General features: G+C 31.0%; 1 protein-coding gene across 5 annotated transcripts in view; it reads right to left on the bottom strand.

Annotated features, from left to right (window-relative positions):
- Nucleotides 1–15,632, bottom strand: part of TENT4B (terminal nucleotidyltransferase 4B) — a 54,272-nt gene that overhangs the window by 3,334 nt on the left and 35,306 nt on the right. For 3 of the 5 annotated variants that reach the window (XM_031954460.1, XM_031954459.1, XM_003757238.4), the window contains 9 exons: nt 14,379–14,499; nt 13,035–13,142; nt 11,132–11,260; nt 9,466–9,679; nt 7,594–7,720; nt 7,398–7,501; nt 7,113–7,300; nt 4,921–5,085; nt 277–3,132 (listed from right to left, as the gene is read on the bottom strand). In XM_031954460.1, coding sequence (XP_031810320.1) covers nt 2,956–3,132; nt 4,921–5,085; nt 7,113–7,300; nt 7,398–7,501; nt 7,594–7,720; nt 9,466–9,679; nt 11,132–11,260; nt 13,035–13,142; nt 14,379–14,499 — 1,333 coding nt within the window. In that variant the 3' untranslated portion in view covers nt 277–2,955. Of the gene's footprint in view, nt 1–276; nt 3,133–4,920; nt 5,086–7,112; nt 7,301–7,397; nt 7,502–7,593; nt 7,721–9,465; nt 9,680–11,131; nt 11,261–13,034; nt 13,143–14,378; nt 14,500–15,632 lie in introns of those variants that run through there. The other 2 variants (XM_023494178.2, XM_023494179.2) reach the window with 2 other exon arrangements.

The following is a 15,632-nucleotide window of genomic DNA, read 5'->3' as shown; positions in this document are numbered from 1 at the left end:
TTCTATTAAAATTTTAAATGCAGCTAGACACACATGAAGCACAAACACAATCAACAAAAATAAACTTTTGATGACACAAACAGGAATAATTTGTAAATATCCAGTTCTACAATACTGCAAAGAAAAATGTTTCAAGGATGCTGATGAACTACAATATTTAGATGAAACATTTATTTTTTCAGTCACAAAATCTGCACAAAATATTGAAACTCAAAAAGGAATTAGACGGAGGTCAAATACAGAGATGAAATGTACAAGACAAATGAGCAGGCAAACTAAAAGTTCTTGAAAGTATTTTACTTCAGATTGAAAAATGAACAGTTCAACTGTCCTTTTTAAATAAAGATTTGCAAGATATACAGTATTTACGAATACAATGCTGGTCATTTGAGGAAATGTAACACACACCTCAATTTTCCTTCATGCTTTTTTTTTTGTCTTTTAGAAAGATACTGTTTACCAAAAAGAAACTTGAGCAGTCCAGGAAAAGCGATTTTTCCAATAAATTTATGAAAACCATAAATTGAGGCAAACCTAAGATTCCCAATGGAATCAAGATTATCTTCCCGCTACCACCACCTTAAAATAATCACATGCTTATTGAAACACTAATACCTGCACCCTAAGAGTACATTTGCTTTCAACAATGAGGGTGATTCTTTAAAACACAAAAACAAAACAACAACAACAAAAAAAAGTCAGTGTGGCCAATGCAACACAGATCTTTGCAAGTTTTATATATCTGAAACAGTTTGCTAATAGCAGCTAATACTGGATTATATAATTTTATAAATAATTTCTCCCTAAGCAGTAAACAAAAGTCTACACATTCACAATAATCTAAAAAAAAACAAACAAAACAAAAAAAAAAAACAAAATAAATACTGTGATTATGCATCATGTGGTATGACTTGAACTAGTTTCTATAAACAAAAGCTCAACATCCTGTTGATAAAAATTAGTTGATCTGAACAAAATGTGAATCTAAAATTTAAAACATTGTCAAATTAACATCATATTTAAAACTCTTATACTGTTTATACAAGGTAAGTGTTATGAGTTTCCATCTTTTGGAACGTACTTTTCCTTTTTGAAGTAAAACACTAACATATTGAAATATTGATTTCAGTGATGACATTGGTTTTGGTCATATTTTAGCATTATTTTATTTAAAAAGTTGTTGCACTAATAGTGTCCATTACTGTCTGGTTGGTCTGGTACTTTGTAACTGTATATAAAAGAAAATTTTAAAAGCCTATAGATCTGTATATATATGTATATATATATGTGTGTATGTGTGTGTATATATATATATACACACATGTAATATGAATACATATACGTATACATATATATGCATATAAAAGATCCTCATCTCAGGAATGGCTTCATTATATAATAGTCATACACATTGATGATGAATGTAGAAGCACTTTTCCCTTTCAAGGAAGCATTTTCATAAAAGCTATTTAACATTCTATTATGTTCAATTTTTCCCCAGCTCAGTTTCAAACTCAACATGTGGTGAATAACAGAATTTTACATCTCATTTGCACTCAAGGCATTCAATTGACCATAACCTAAATTTACAGTATGATTAAAACAAGCCAATGTTTAAAAAAGTTTTAATTAAAGGTAACAATTCAATGAAAAGGGCAGGATAAAGAATGGGATGACAAGAAGTGTTTGGTCTTAATAAGGCAATACGAAATATGTCCTTTATCAAAGACCATTTAATTTTTAAAGATAAACAATACCAAAAGCATAAAGTGGAGTATAAGAAAATAGTTTTATAAGTATGATTTCATTAAAGCTTAAACAGTTATTCTCTCCCACAGAAGTTTAGCATGAATTTAAAAAAGAAGAAAGAATGAGAAAAACAAGTACACGCAAGCACGAAGATTAAAGAAGCTGGCATGCAAATGTTTGTAGAACTCGAGCTGAGGTTTTTTTTTTGTTTTGTTTTTTGTTTTTTGTTTTTTTTTTTTTTACTGCAACAAGAATGGACAACATTCAGGTGGCTTTTTTTTTCCTTTTTAGGAAGAAAAAAAAGACTGCAAAGAAAAACAAAGTAGTGTAACTGCCCACTGCCAAAGACAAGGGCACTATAGGAAATAGTTGCAAGCTAATTATCAGAGATGACTATAGTTTTTTCAGTGTTTACACAAAAATACATAGTACACATTTTACAAAATAAAATAAACTTCATTTGCCACCATAAATCTTTTCTTTTTTGAGGAAAAACTTTTGCAGCAGGTCACAAGTGTTCTATTAATTCATTTCAATGCTGAGGAAAACAAATTCTGAATAACAGAACTAATCACGTTCCTACATATGGATGTTAAGATGACAATTCAGATTATTTTTCAAACTAATCCTGAGAAAATTCTGTTTACAATTTAAACAGTAATGTTATGTAAAAAGTATTAACAAATCCACTATTACAAATGTCAATTTCCTATAATATGGTTTTCTATATATATACACACAATAAAATGGTAAATATATGCAAAAATAATAAAAAAAAATCATGCACAAATCACTTTCACCTTTTAAATCTGGTTTTCTCACAAAATACATTTTTTCTCCTTCCCCCCTCCTTTTAAACTTTTAGTTTTTGTTTATACCACCCCCTACACACACTGAATACTACCCCTACAATTCAGCATAAAGCTGATGGGATATATATTTATTTTACATTCAAGCTTTTAAATCTTAAAATGACCCTGTTGTATAGCATATGACTTATCAAATGAGCAGCCTTTTTTTTCCTTTTTGTTTTTGTAGTTGTCAGTCTTCATGATCCATTCCGTGGCGAGCTGGGAAAAAAATGCAGTTGCTAATCAACGTCTGAACAGTCTGAAGCTCCTGAATGAATCCCAGGAGTTGCTATCAAACTATCGTGTAGCATGAGATCATTGCACACAGAAGAACAGTCAATCATAAAATTGGTAACTATCTACAAAGGTCTGAAAGGGCTGCGTCCCTCTTGTGTTTCCTCTTTTTGCCATGGTAATACTGATTATTTGATTTGCCTTGATGCTGTTTGTTTGTCATCAAGGTGCCATGGCTTGTTTGAGTTGTACCTTGGAAGCCTTTGCTGGAAGAACGAAATAACCTTGCTGATCCATGCTGTAGAAAAGAGGGGAAAAAAATAATGAATATCTTATATTAAAACAGAAAACAGTCCTAGATATCAATCCATGTTTAAATAATAGCAATGATTATCATCATTAGAAAACATTTAACATCCAAGTCTTCAAAAAGAGTTAAAAAGATACTGTAATAGTGATCTTTTAATACTACATTAATTTGATATACTTAAAACTTTAATATTTAATCTTTACTAAAGAAGTAGTTTAAGCAAATAAATTTAATCCACGGCCTACAAATACGGATCTACCTTCCTAATAATGTTCTACTTATGCCAACATTAAAATTTCTCCCTGACCACATGTTACCAAAAGAGGACCACAAGACAACAGCATAAGAAAATAAGTATGGGATTTAAATTATATTGTATATTCCCTTCACTGTGCATGAGTGGGGGCAGGGAGCTACATGAGAAATGAAAAAAAAAATATATGGAATGCTACATATAATTTTCCTGTCACATAGGGCCAATATTTTGACTGATTTTCCTGAATTGTTGAATTAATTTTGCTGGCCAAGGAAATATTCTCTAGTTCAGAAGAGGACGAGGCACAATTATATTCAGAAATGAATGTTAGGTAAGAACAAAAAGCTTCAACAGAAACAAAAAGAGTTGACCAAACTTTCAAAATTTTTCTATCATACCTCATTTATTGAACACTATTCAAAATTAAGTCATTTCTCTCTCTCTAAGATTTTTCTTCCTATTTCACCTGGTGTAGCAATCACTCATAAACCTAATCCCACTGCTGATAAGCATCAGAACTTTAAACTGTTCTTTTATTTGTTCAAATCAAAACCTGCACTGGTTTGTCCTTCCTGAAGTGGCCTGGTGACCACTCCCAGGAGAGTCCATCACACTGGCATTAAACTTTGCTTAGTTTAGTAGCTCAGAACTCCCAAGCTCACACAATCTACAAGTCTTGGCCTCCTCCAATATAGCAGGGATTACAGGCATATGCCACAAAGTCTGGCCAGAGTTCTTTTACATAACTTTTTGTGACACTTTCTTTTTACAAAGTACAATATGAATAATATTCATTTTTAAATGAGTCTGAGGAATTAAGAACAACTTTTATTGTACTGTAATGTAATATAGTGATACTTTTAGATATAAAAATCACTTCTGTGCTTTTATTTCTTATTTCTAATTTTATAGTCTGCTATTTACTTTGTCATGTGTTGTTCCTTGCTAACAATGGTCTCCTTGTCATATTACTATATATAGAAAACATCTTTTTTTTTTTTCCTTAAATTCTGATTTTCTATTCATGGACACAGCAATTTTTAGACAACTTAAAGACTTGGGTAAGTCAAAGTCAAGTCAAAGGTAACCACTCCTAACTAACAATAGTTTGTTCAATTCAGAGCTCAGCACTTCATATCAACAAACACATAAAACTCCAAAGTAACCAAAGAAGGCTATGTATAAACCATATTATAGTGCTATGCAAAGATGCTTATGATAATTAGTATCACTTTGAAACATTATGGTAGTCTTTCTATAGAAATGAGTGGCCCATTTAAGGTACTAGATTTAGTGTAAATTGTGTTAATTCAGAAAGAGCTCTATCATTAGGAAGAGTCTTATTAAGTACCCATTGTACAGTGGAATTTTATACACTGACAAAATAAATTTTAAAATAATTTTCTTTAAATAGACTTTTATTTAAATAATTCATACCTTTCATATTTAACATTAAAATATTCCATAAAAATATTCTGTATTAAAAGATGAATAATGATTAGAATAGAAATTTCACATACCTGAGATTTGTTAGTGCTATTGGCTGAATTAGGAGCTTGGTTGTTTTGTATTTTCCCTCCTGATTGGGAGGATTCCAAAGATGCTTCTTGTGATCCCACTCTGTTCACAGTAGACTGACGACAAATCAGCTGCTTAGATGTTTTGCATGGTGTTGCATCAGAATCCTTAACACAAATCACACACTGGTTTGAATATTTAGCAGTTAAAATGTTCAGTATCAAGAGAAAATAATAAAATTATATTTCAACAACAAATGTCCTTTGGACTAAATAAATTCTTTTAGAAGTTAAGAGTTCTAAAAGAATTCCTAGAACTGACAAGGTTTTGGTTGGGGTTTTTTAATAGTTTTTTTTTTTTTTAAGAACTTAATTTTTGCCTCTAAATTTAACTACCAAGTTTAAGAAACTTCTAAGTAAGTAAAGGGGCTCCTATTCATTTTCAAACATAATTAAAACCCTATTCAATCCTTAGCTTCTGTTATTTCCCCTTGAATGGAGCTTCAAAAGTCAGCAACAATGGCATGTTGTAACATGATGAATTTTGGACTAAAAATTAGGATTACAGGATTAAAGATTTAAAGCTAGAAGAAACCTTATAGGCAATTTATATAATCCATATTTATCCATATAATTTATATAATCCAGCCTCCTCATTTATCTAACTAACTAAAGCTTACCAAGGTTAAATGAGTCATGTATGATCACAGAATTAGTATCAGAAACAGGACTTAAAACCCAATATTTCCGACTCAAAGTACAGTCATTACCCCATGTTGCCTCTTAGAAGACTTGAGTTCTAGTTCTGGCTCTATCACCAACAAAAGTTTCTTCTCTTTGAATCTAGATTATATATAAAATGATGGAATTGAACTAGGTAATTGCTAAAGCTCTTTAAATTTCTGATATTCTATGATTAAAAATGCTCAGTTGATGAACTGAATATAAACTCTGATTCAACAATACCACCACTAGAGGTCTTTGTCCCAAAGAGATCAAAGAAAAATGGAAAGAGACCTTTATATACAATAATATTTATAGCAGTTCATTTTGTGATGACAAAAAAATTGGAAACTGGAAGGATGTTTACCAATTGAACAATGGCTGAATAAATTGTGGCATATGATTCTGATGGAAAGAAATGATGAGCAGAATGCTTTTAGAAAAATCTAGCAAGATATATTACATAAACTGATGCAAAAGTGAAGTGAGCAAAAACAAAACACTGTACATAGTAAATGCAATATTATATGATGATCAATATGAATGACTTAGCTATTCTCAGCAATAGAAAGATCAAAGACAATTCCAAAGAACTTATGATAAAAAATGCTAGTAACCTCCAGAAAAAGAACTGATGGAATCTGAATGCTGATCACAGCATATTATTTTTTATTTTCTTTTTAATGTTTTTTGATCTATTTTCTTTTACTATATGACTAGTATGAAAGTGTTTTATACAAATGCACATATATAACCTATATCAATCAAATTGCTTATCTTCCCAATGGTGGGGGGAAGAATTTGGAATTCAAAATTATTTTTTAAAAGAATGTCATAAGTAATTGAGAGGGGAAAAAATTTAAAGGAAAAAAAATTTCAATTATTCAGACCTATTACTGCAAACTTCAATGTTTATGGGCCCCATATTACTGTCTCACTGTAAGCCCCTGGTTTCTGTGCAACCTTTTTTTTTCCCTTTTCTTTCTCTGTCTTTCCTCTAAGCCCTATAAAGTGTCTCCTCTATTGGCAATCATAGGTTACACAATTTCTAATTTTTCTGTTTTGTGGCTGCTCTACTTACTCTTGAAAGCATCTTTGACTTCACCTTGAGACTTCTGAGAATTTCAGAGGAAACAGAAAACATGCATTTTGATCTTGAGTATGCATATTTATGTATACATAAATAATATTATTTGCTGACTAACTCATTTTTTAAATGAATGAAAATTTCACTTTTTGCTTTCCTTAGTAGGAGTATTTTAATATCCTCTGTAAAATTCAAATATTAAATTCAAACTTATTGGTCAAAAAGAAAACGATTAAATAAATGGACCACCAAAAACTAATCAACAAATAATTTAATAATTAAATGCCTAGATATTATTCAGTAATCAAAAAATGAGCTATAAATGTTCAAATACTGTTAGCACAATAGAACTAATTCCAAAAAATGTTTATATTTAAATACTTACAACATCACTAGAACTGGACTGCGTGGCAGAAGAGGAAGACACTGGACCTGATGAAGAGTTTGAAGAGTGTTTACTAAGAGATTCCGAAGTTTTACTTCTACATTTTCCCAGGGATTCATTCTCTTCAGATAGATTATTGTTACACTTATCTAACTGCTGATTATCTACTATCAAGGTAACACCGTTTCCTGAAAGAGTGGTAAGAAATTGGAAAACGTTTCTTCCCATAAATATGCACAATGTATAAGAGTCCATGTAAGATTAAATAAATATAGAAAATCTTACCATTGCATGAAGGTTCAGGTCTATTCTGCAAGCCCCATTGCTTTGATATCCAATCTCTATATGTAGCCACTTCATCTGTCACTCTAATTATTCTACCTAATATGCTGAAAATATTTTAAAAAGAAAAACAGATTAGAATACAAAAATATAGAACTCATGACTTGATTCGATCCACTGATTTTAATTCTACTTTTACCTTTCAGTTTCGTTGTTGGGATAGTACTTTGCTATTGGTGATACTGCATGACTCAAAACAACATATGCATAATCAAAAGCCTGTTTCACTTGCATGGCACCATATGAACTCCTTCCAACATCATTACCTTAAAAATAAATGTATACATAAATGTAGTAAAGTTTTACTGTTTACTTGATTTAAAATTATAAAAGCTGAAATTATATTTCATCTTATATTATATAATAAGCCAGTGTGAACTACATTCAAAATTTTGGCTACCTATTTTTAAAAATGATTCTATACCAAAAGGCCTGGAGAGACTTACATGAACTGATGCTGAGTGAAATGAGCAGGACCAGGAGATCATTATATACTTCAACAACAATACTAGATGATGACCAGTTCTGATGGATCAGGCCATCCTCAGCAACGAGATCAACCAAATCATTTCTAATGGAGCAGTAATGAACTGAACTAGCTATGCCCAGAAAAAGAACTCTGGGAGATGATTAAAAACCATTACATTGAATTCCCAATCCCTATATTTATGCACACCTGCATTTTTGATTTCCTTCACAAGCTAATTGTACAATAATTCAGAGTCTGATTCTTTTTGTACAGCAAAATAACGTTTTAGTCAGGTATACTTATTGTGTATCTAATTTATATTTTAATATATTTAACATCTACTGGTCATCCTGCCATCTAGGGGAGGGGGTGGGGGGGTAAGAGGTGAAAAATTGGAACAAGAGGTTTGGCAATTGTTAATGCTGTAAAGTTACCCATGTATATATCCTGTAAATAAAAGGCTATTAAATAAAAAAAATAAAATAAAAATAAAAATGATTCTATACCAAATCTCTGAATATATCTATCACAATCCAGTACTTATTTTTAAGGCATCTTCAGATGACTTCAAATTGTTTTGAAGATTATATCATAGGTTAAGAAATAAACATAAGCCAAAAGGAACAGGCCTATGGCTTTCCTCAAAATTCTAACATCATTACAATTTCTAAGTTTCTTCTCCTTTTTTCCAAAGGAGAAAACAAGACTAAATCAGAAATTTTTACAGGAATATAGCTTTAAAAGATCTCTAGATACTAGTGAAGTTGAAGTTTCCTGAACTATAGCTACTTCTTTTAAATTTCACTAGTGAGTACCGTTCCTTATTGTCTTTTTTGTTCTTGTATACTTCCCCCAAAATTAATTGAGGTTAAATGACTTGCTTAGGATCACACAACTAGGAAGTGTTAAATGTCTGATGCCAAAATTGAACTCAGGCCCCCTCACTCCAGAGTTGGTATTCTATCTACTACACCACCAAAATGCCCCATCACTCATTGTCAAAATGTCTAAGAAAGAATGACTGATGAAAAAGGATAGCATTTTAAATGACTACCAATACAAAAATTGGATATAAAATAATGTAACAATGAAAATCTAAGGGAAAAGGTACTTTGTGGGTACTTTTTAAGATAATACCAAATTTAAAAAGGCAAAAACAGACTAAATAAAAACAATAGCACAAAAGAACAAAATCACCTCTTTAATCCATTAAACAGCTATATTTATTAATTCAGCTATATACCTATAATTCTCATTGCCATTAACTATCTTTACACTAATCATATATTAAAGTATAACATATCAAAGTCCTAGTTGAAATCTTGTTAGATGCAAAGGAAAAAATGGTTCAGAAAAAAAATTACCAAATATACCACACAACTGTACATCACATAATGAATAAAAAGGTGTATAGAAGATCTACTCCAAACTGATATGGAAGTTATTCTCTTGCTCTGCACCTCATAAGAAAAATAATTTCAAGCTACAATAAACTGATTACTCATTTTCTATAGGTTCCAAAAAATCTAACAACTTTAATACCTGGCTGTAAGGGATCTTCAATATACAGCATTGATGGCCGGTAACCATCCAGCATATTTTTCTGCACTTCATCTTTGGCCACATATGAACCACCATCCTTTATCCGGATGCCAGTCTTGAGATAATTGAAGTGACGTCCATACAACTCAAAAAATTCTATTAAGAGAACACCATAGTTGGTATTGGGTATGCAAGCATCTTCCCTGGGATGCAGCTGGGCAGAAGGAAAAAAAGAACAAATTTTTTTGATTCTTCCTTGGAGTCTAAGAAATAAAAAAATACTACATCTTTATGGAATTTTAAAAGAGCATTTATATTTATATAAAGCACTGTATTAGAAACTGGAGAAGATGCAAAAATTACATAAGAGCCAGTCTGATAAGCCTCATAAAGGACCCTGTGTTCATAGAGGTTATAGTCTAATGAGAGTATGACATATATAATATATATAATAATAATATATAATATTAATTTATTATATATATATGTATGTATATAATATGCCATGTTAGGTACAAAATAAAAATGCAGAACAAAATGCTATGTGAAATCAGATGAAACTGCTTGTTACCATCAAAGAAATCAGAGAATTCTTCACACAGAGATGATATTTAAGTTGGGCTTTAAAAGCAAAGAGGAAGATACAAGATATTTCAGAAACTGCATAAGCAGAAGTGTGGAGACACAAGTGTACAAGCCATATTATGCAGGTTGAGTCCAATTTGGGTTGAAGCTCAAAATCCAAAAAGTATTAAGATAATCTGAATTTGACAGAATCTCTAAACAATCCATACATTAACCATAAAGACCACATTATAAGCTAAGTTTACACTAAGCACTGCAATAAACACAGGTGTCCATTTGAAGGGATGGAGATTTGGCTGTTCAGTATTATGGTAGCCATAAGGGTTAGAAACTTAACTCTTTTAGAGTTAAGCTCTTTTAGAGCTGGAACCATAAATATGGTAAGTCAGGTTACTACATTAATGGTGTGTAGTTTTCATACAATGGTGGTGTGATTAAGACTATATGAGTTCACATCCTAAACACAAAGAAAATTTTTCTAGTATTTGCTCTTATTGGCTGGAGTGTCCTAATTCAAATAATTAAGTTTTAATTATAAAGAGTTGTATATTACTTTATGGCCAGAATATGCTGATAGCAATAAAAAACTATGTAACCATAAAAAAAAGAACCTAGATTCTATGAAAATTCATATAATTGGCACATACTTGGTTGGCATTTTTCAAGATAACACTAAATTAAAGAAGGCAAAAACAGACTAAACAAAAACAAATAGCATAAGAGAAAAAACTATTTCCTTTAATCCATTAAATAGCTATATTAATTCAGCTACATACCTAAAATTTATGAAAATCAGACTATATTTATGGGTGGCAAAATGGTCCAATGAAAATCATCAAATACATACAAATTTATATAGAACCAAAAATAGAAAAAACATACAAATATGGTTCTTCTTTTTCTTAATATTTCTCAGTACCTATGATTTACTGAAATATATGCATATTTTAATGTTCATCTTTTAAAAGCTTTATGACATTCAAAGTCATGTAAACAACTAATTAGAGCTTAATTTAAAAAAATATATAAGTATGCCTGAAATTATAACACATATGGATATAGAATGTTCCTTATCACTCACCTGAAGAAAACTGACTGCCATTAAAAAGAGGCTATAAGAACCAATTCCACCTGTGAACACTTCGTTAAGGTCCCTCTGTAATAAGAACTGTTTCAATACTAAAACCAGGTAAGGTAATACAGGATATTTCTGAAAAAAAGAAACATAGTTATATTTTGATCAATTCCTAGAAAAACCTCAAGAACTTTGGGAATGACCAAAAAACAAAATAGACTCAATCATTCAAATAATTATCTATAAGAGTGCCTACTATTGGAATGCAATGTGTTTAGTACCTCCTGGGGAAAATGTTGGTGAAAATTCTAGGCATTCCAAAAAACTGGATTGGCAGAATTTCAAGGAACTGTTTTACTTAGATTCCAATCAATCCAATTACAATTACAATTAATTTGGATTTACAATTCCAAATGCAAAGAGGCATTTAAAAAAATTATGATATATTAAAAATTATGTTGTACTCAACAGGCAAATTCAAAGTTAGCTACCCCGAATTGCAAAAACAAGTTGTAGAAACATAAAAGATAAATAAAAAGAATTTTTTTTTTTTTTAAAGAAGAGCTATTGAAGACTACTGAAGAAGAAAAGTCTAAAAGTTTAATTTAAATGTCACAAAATGCCTGAAACATACAACCTAAGAAGAAAAAATAGCCAAATTTGCTTCTAAAAAGAACTAAGGAAAATGGGCTCAAGAACTATCACAAGAAAAAATATTTGGTTGAAAAACTGATTAAATATGACTTGGGAATTAAATTCTGGAATAGGTTAACAACATAAAAAGAGCATGGAATTTGGTGTCAGAAGTCCTGGGTTCCAGGACTCGATGTGACATATTTATTGCGAGACTGTAGGTAAAAATCAATTTATCTAAGATTCAATCTCTTTTTTTATAAAATGGAGATACCCAATAATGACATCTCTTTGTAAATTATAAAAAACTATATATAGTAAATGGATACCATTTAAATGGAATGATGTAAGCATCTCCCTCCATGAAGGCAAGGGAATAGAAGCCCCTTCCAACTCAGTTTTCATCATCAAGAGAGAATGAAGGTGGTGAAATTCATTAGTAATGTATTCATTCATTTAACAAACATTGACTTAAGCACAATTCTTTGCTAGATGATAAAGTGCAGAGAAAAACAAAAATCTCTACCCTTAAGAACCTAGACTATTTCCCCAGGGAGAATCAACTTATGCAAAAGTAAACATAAAATATGAACAAAATAAACATATGGTAATTTAAGTAGGAAGATAACTTTGATGTCTGAGGATTGTCACAGAATGTTTCTTTGACAACAGGGCAATTAAGCAAGCCTGGAAATCAGATAAATATTCCAAGAAATAGAAACAAGGAAGAAGAACATTGCAAGAAAGATAGACAGCTTATACAGAAGCACAGGATATAGGAGGTGGAATATCTTATATGGGGAACAAGCAAATAGGTTCCTTTGTAATGAAAATAAAAGGTATGAGAAGTATGTGAAATAAGTTTGAAAAGATAAGTGGAGAATAAATTGTTACGGACTTTTATCCCAAAAGTACTAGGGACTCACTGAAACTTCTTGAGAGGAGAATGGCATGACCAAGCCTGTGGAGCAATATAAGAGGACTGAACAGAGAAGGAAAATGTTGAAATTTATTGCAATTGTCCAAAAGAGAGATAATAAGGGTTTCTTCTATTTCAAAGAAAGCTCTTCTGGAGAATAAACTATGAAACTAAGGACAGTTTGGGCAGCAAGATCCACTCGAGTTAACAGTTTCAATATTTAACCATCAATATTCAACAAAATTATTTCTGATAAATACCATATGAGAATCCTTTTAAAAATTACATTTTTACTATAAGCTACACTTAAACCAAAAGTAATTTTCTAAGCCCATATTCCCAATAATATTTTCTAACCTTGGTAAAATCTTTGATAAGTTGGGCGGCTTTCACTCCATTCTGTACATTAAAGCTGATATCAACTTTTACTTCAGTGAAAGAATCTGTTAGCTTAATAATGGGTACCTAGAGACATAAAAGTATAATTAAATAGTTGAACTTATAGTGAAGAAAAATAGGAGGATGGAATTAAGGATTAGAAGACTGAACACATGGACAAAATTTCTAGTTAAAAAAGCTGTCTTATTCAATAGTTTACAGACTATACATACTAAGTATTCAGCCCAAGTAATACTTTTTCTTCAAATTTATATTTCAATCCTTTGTTAGTTAGTCAATAAACATTTATTAAGCACCTACTATATGCTTTAGTACCAAGGTCACAAAAGGAGGCAAAAGACATTGCCCTTGCCCCTCATAGAGCTCATAATCTTATGGGGGAGACAGAAAACAAATATGGATAACAAATAAGCTATATAGAGGATAAATTGGAAGTAAACAGAAATTACAAGAATTGGGAAAGGTTTCTTCTAGAAAATAGGATTTTAATCCTTATACTAATTCATTCTTTAAAATACAGATACATGATAGGAATTTTTAAAATTCCTATCTTGAGACCATTACTTTTCTAATTCATTGTCAAACATTTTTATGTGTCTATATGGACAAGGAACTTTTTTTTTTTTATACTACTGATATGATTCCAGTAAGAAAATATATAGGACATTTTCACTGGCATCAGAAGCTTCAAACTGCAGTCATTAAAAAACAAAAACAAAACCATTTCTTCCACTTGGGAAAATGAATACTATATTAAAGTAACAACTTAAAAGGCAACCTAGAATAAAAGATCTATGAAAATGGATCCATTTACTAATCTCTACCATCTCTCCCCAAGAAAAATTATAGGTGTTCTCCTAAAAAAAAAAAAAAAAAAAAAAAAAAAACCTTTCTAATGGAGCTAATTTATTTTACAAATTACACAAGAATTTCATTTGAGATTTTTGTTTTAAGTATTATTACTCCTGGTACGTTTACAATGCAACTTGGTTTACAAAACTTCAATTTATACATAACTTTTCAAAAATAATGTAAAATATATTAGTTCACAAATTAGCCTCCTGAACTAATTTGAGAAGTTCGTTAAAAGTTTTGGTCTCAAGATCCCATACTTAAAAATTACCTAGGCATTCAAAGGGCTATTAATGGTTAATAACTGCAGACATTTACTATATTCACTATTAAAATTACTTCAGTATTGCTTTGAGAATTGTTGCCATGAAGGCCTATCCTAAAAGCACCTACAGGTGCTCTCAAGCCTCAGAAAGTACAGAGTACTGGAACCAATGAGGGAGAACTTACAGTTGCTTTGTCAAGTACTTTCACAGAATCCTCATCTGCAACCTTATGTTTTCGAAGAGCCTCTTCTAGGGTCCACAGGGGTAAATTCTCCCATTTTCCAAATACCACAAGATCAATGTCACTAAATAGGTGAGATAAAATATTGAAGAAAAAAAATTGTTTAAATTCCCATTCAAGCATTCCAACTATAAATTATCCCAATGTATATTTAAACAATTTAAAAGTCCAGGAAGACACATAAAATTCATATAACTATACTCAAAATTAAACTGAAGTTCAGCTCAGAAAGGCTATATAATTAGCCCTGGGCCACACAGTCAAATTATCCGAGTAAGAACTACAAGTTCAGCACCTTCCTATCTATTATACCCTGGAGATGGAAGGAAAATTCAAGTGATCCCAGGGTAATAAACCTGAGAGACTGAAAGGATCATGATGTTCTGTCAACACACTTAAGGAGGAGAAAGGTTTTAAAGGAAAGATAGGTATCCATTGTTTACATGGCAATCTTAAGATTCCTGTAAGAAAATCAAGTAGATGCCAAATGAACAAGTTTTATTTTTTACTTCTTCACAAAGAAGGTTGTGTGATTCACACCTAAAGGGGAAAGAGCTACAGAAGGAGCTAAGTAAGCTGAATAAGAAGAAAAGTATTAACAGTTACGTGGAAGAATATGAACTTTTGAAGGTCTAAATTTTAATTCAAGGAGGAATTCAAGGAAATTTAATTCAAGGAAAGTTGGGAGAATTTAAGAAAAAATTGAAGGAATGCAACTTGGGCTAAAGATGAAAGGCTCAAAGAAGAAGAACTTTATCACAAAATAAACTAAGTTTTTAGAAAGGAAAGTAGGATAAAGCAAAAGCAACTGGGTAAAACAAATTAAGAAACTAGTGAGAAAGGGATGTATCTGTCAAGTTGTTGAAATAAAAGACAAGGAGATTGAATATATGATTGTCAAGTTAAGAGGTAAAAATATCAAGTTAATTTTAAAAAGTGGCTAGATGTGCAGTGAAAATAATACATAACAATTTATAAAATAAGGCTGAGGATTTCATAGTATGGAAAGCATCAAGTTTTGCAATAATTTTCACTGTTAAAAACATTTATATTCCTGCCCCAGCCAAAGGACTATTTATAGTAATAATTTTCACTGAGTTAAAAATATTTATACTCCTGCTCCAGCCAAAGGACTCTTTCTCCTAGAAGACAAGACTGAATGGAAGCTTAAGACTTCACCATCCTCTAGATTATCAG

This window comes from Sarcophilus harrisii, chromosome 2 (assembly GCF_902635505.1).
Source record: "Sarcophilus harrisii chromosome 2, mSarHar1.11, whole genome shotgun sequence".
Classification (NCBI taxonomy): domain Eukaryota; kingdom Metazoa; phylum Chordata; class Mammalia; order Dasyuromorphia; family Dasyuridae; genus Sarcophilus; species Sarcophilus harrisii.
Note: the sequence above shows the minus strand (reverse complement) of the source record. Positions and strands in the feature narration are given on the sequence as shown.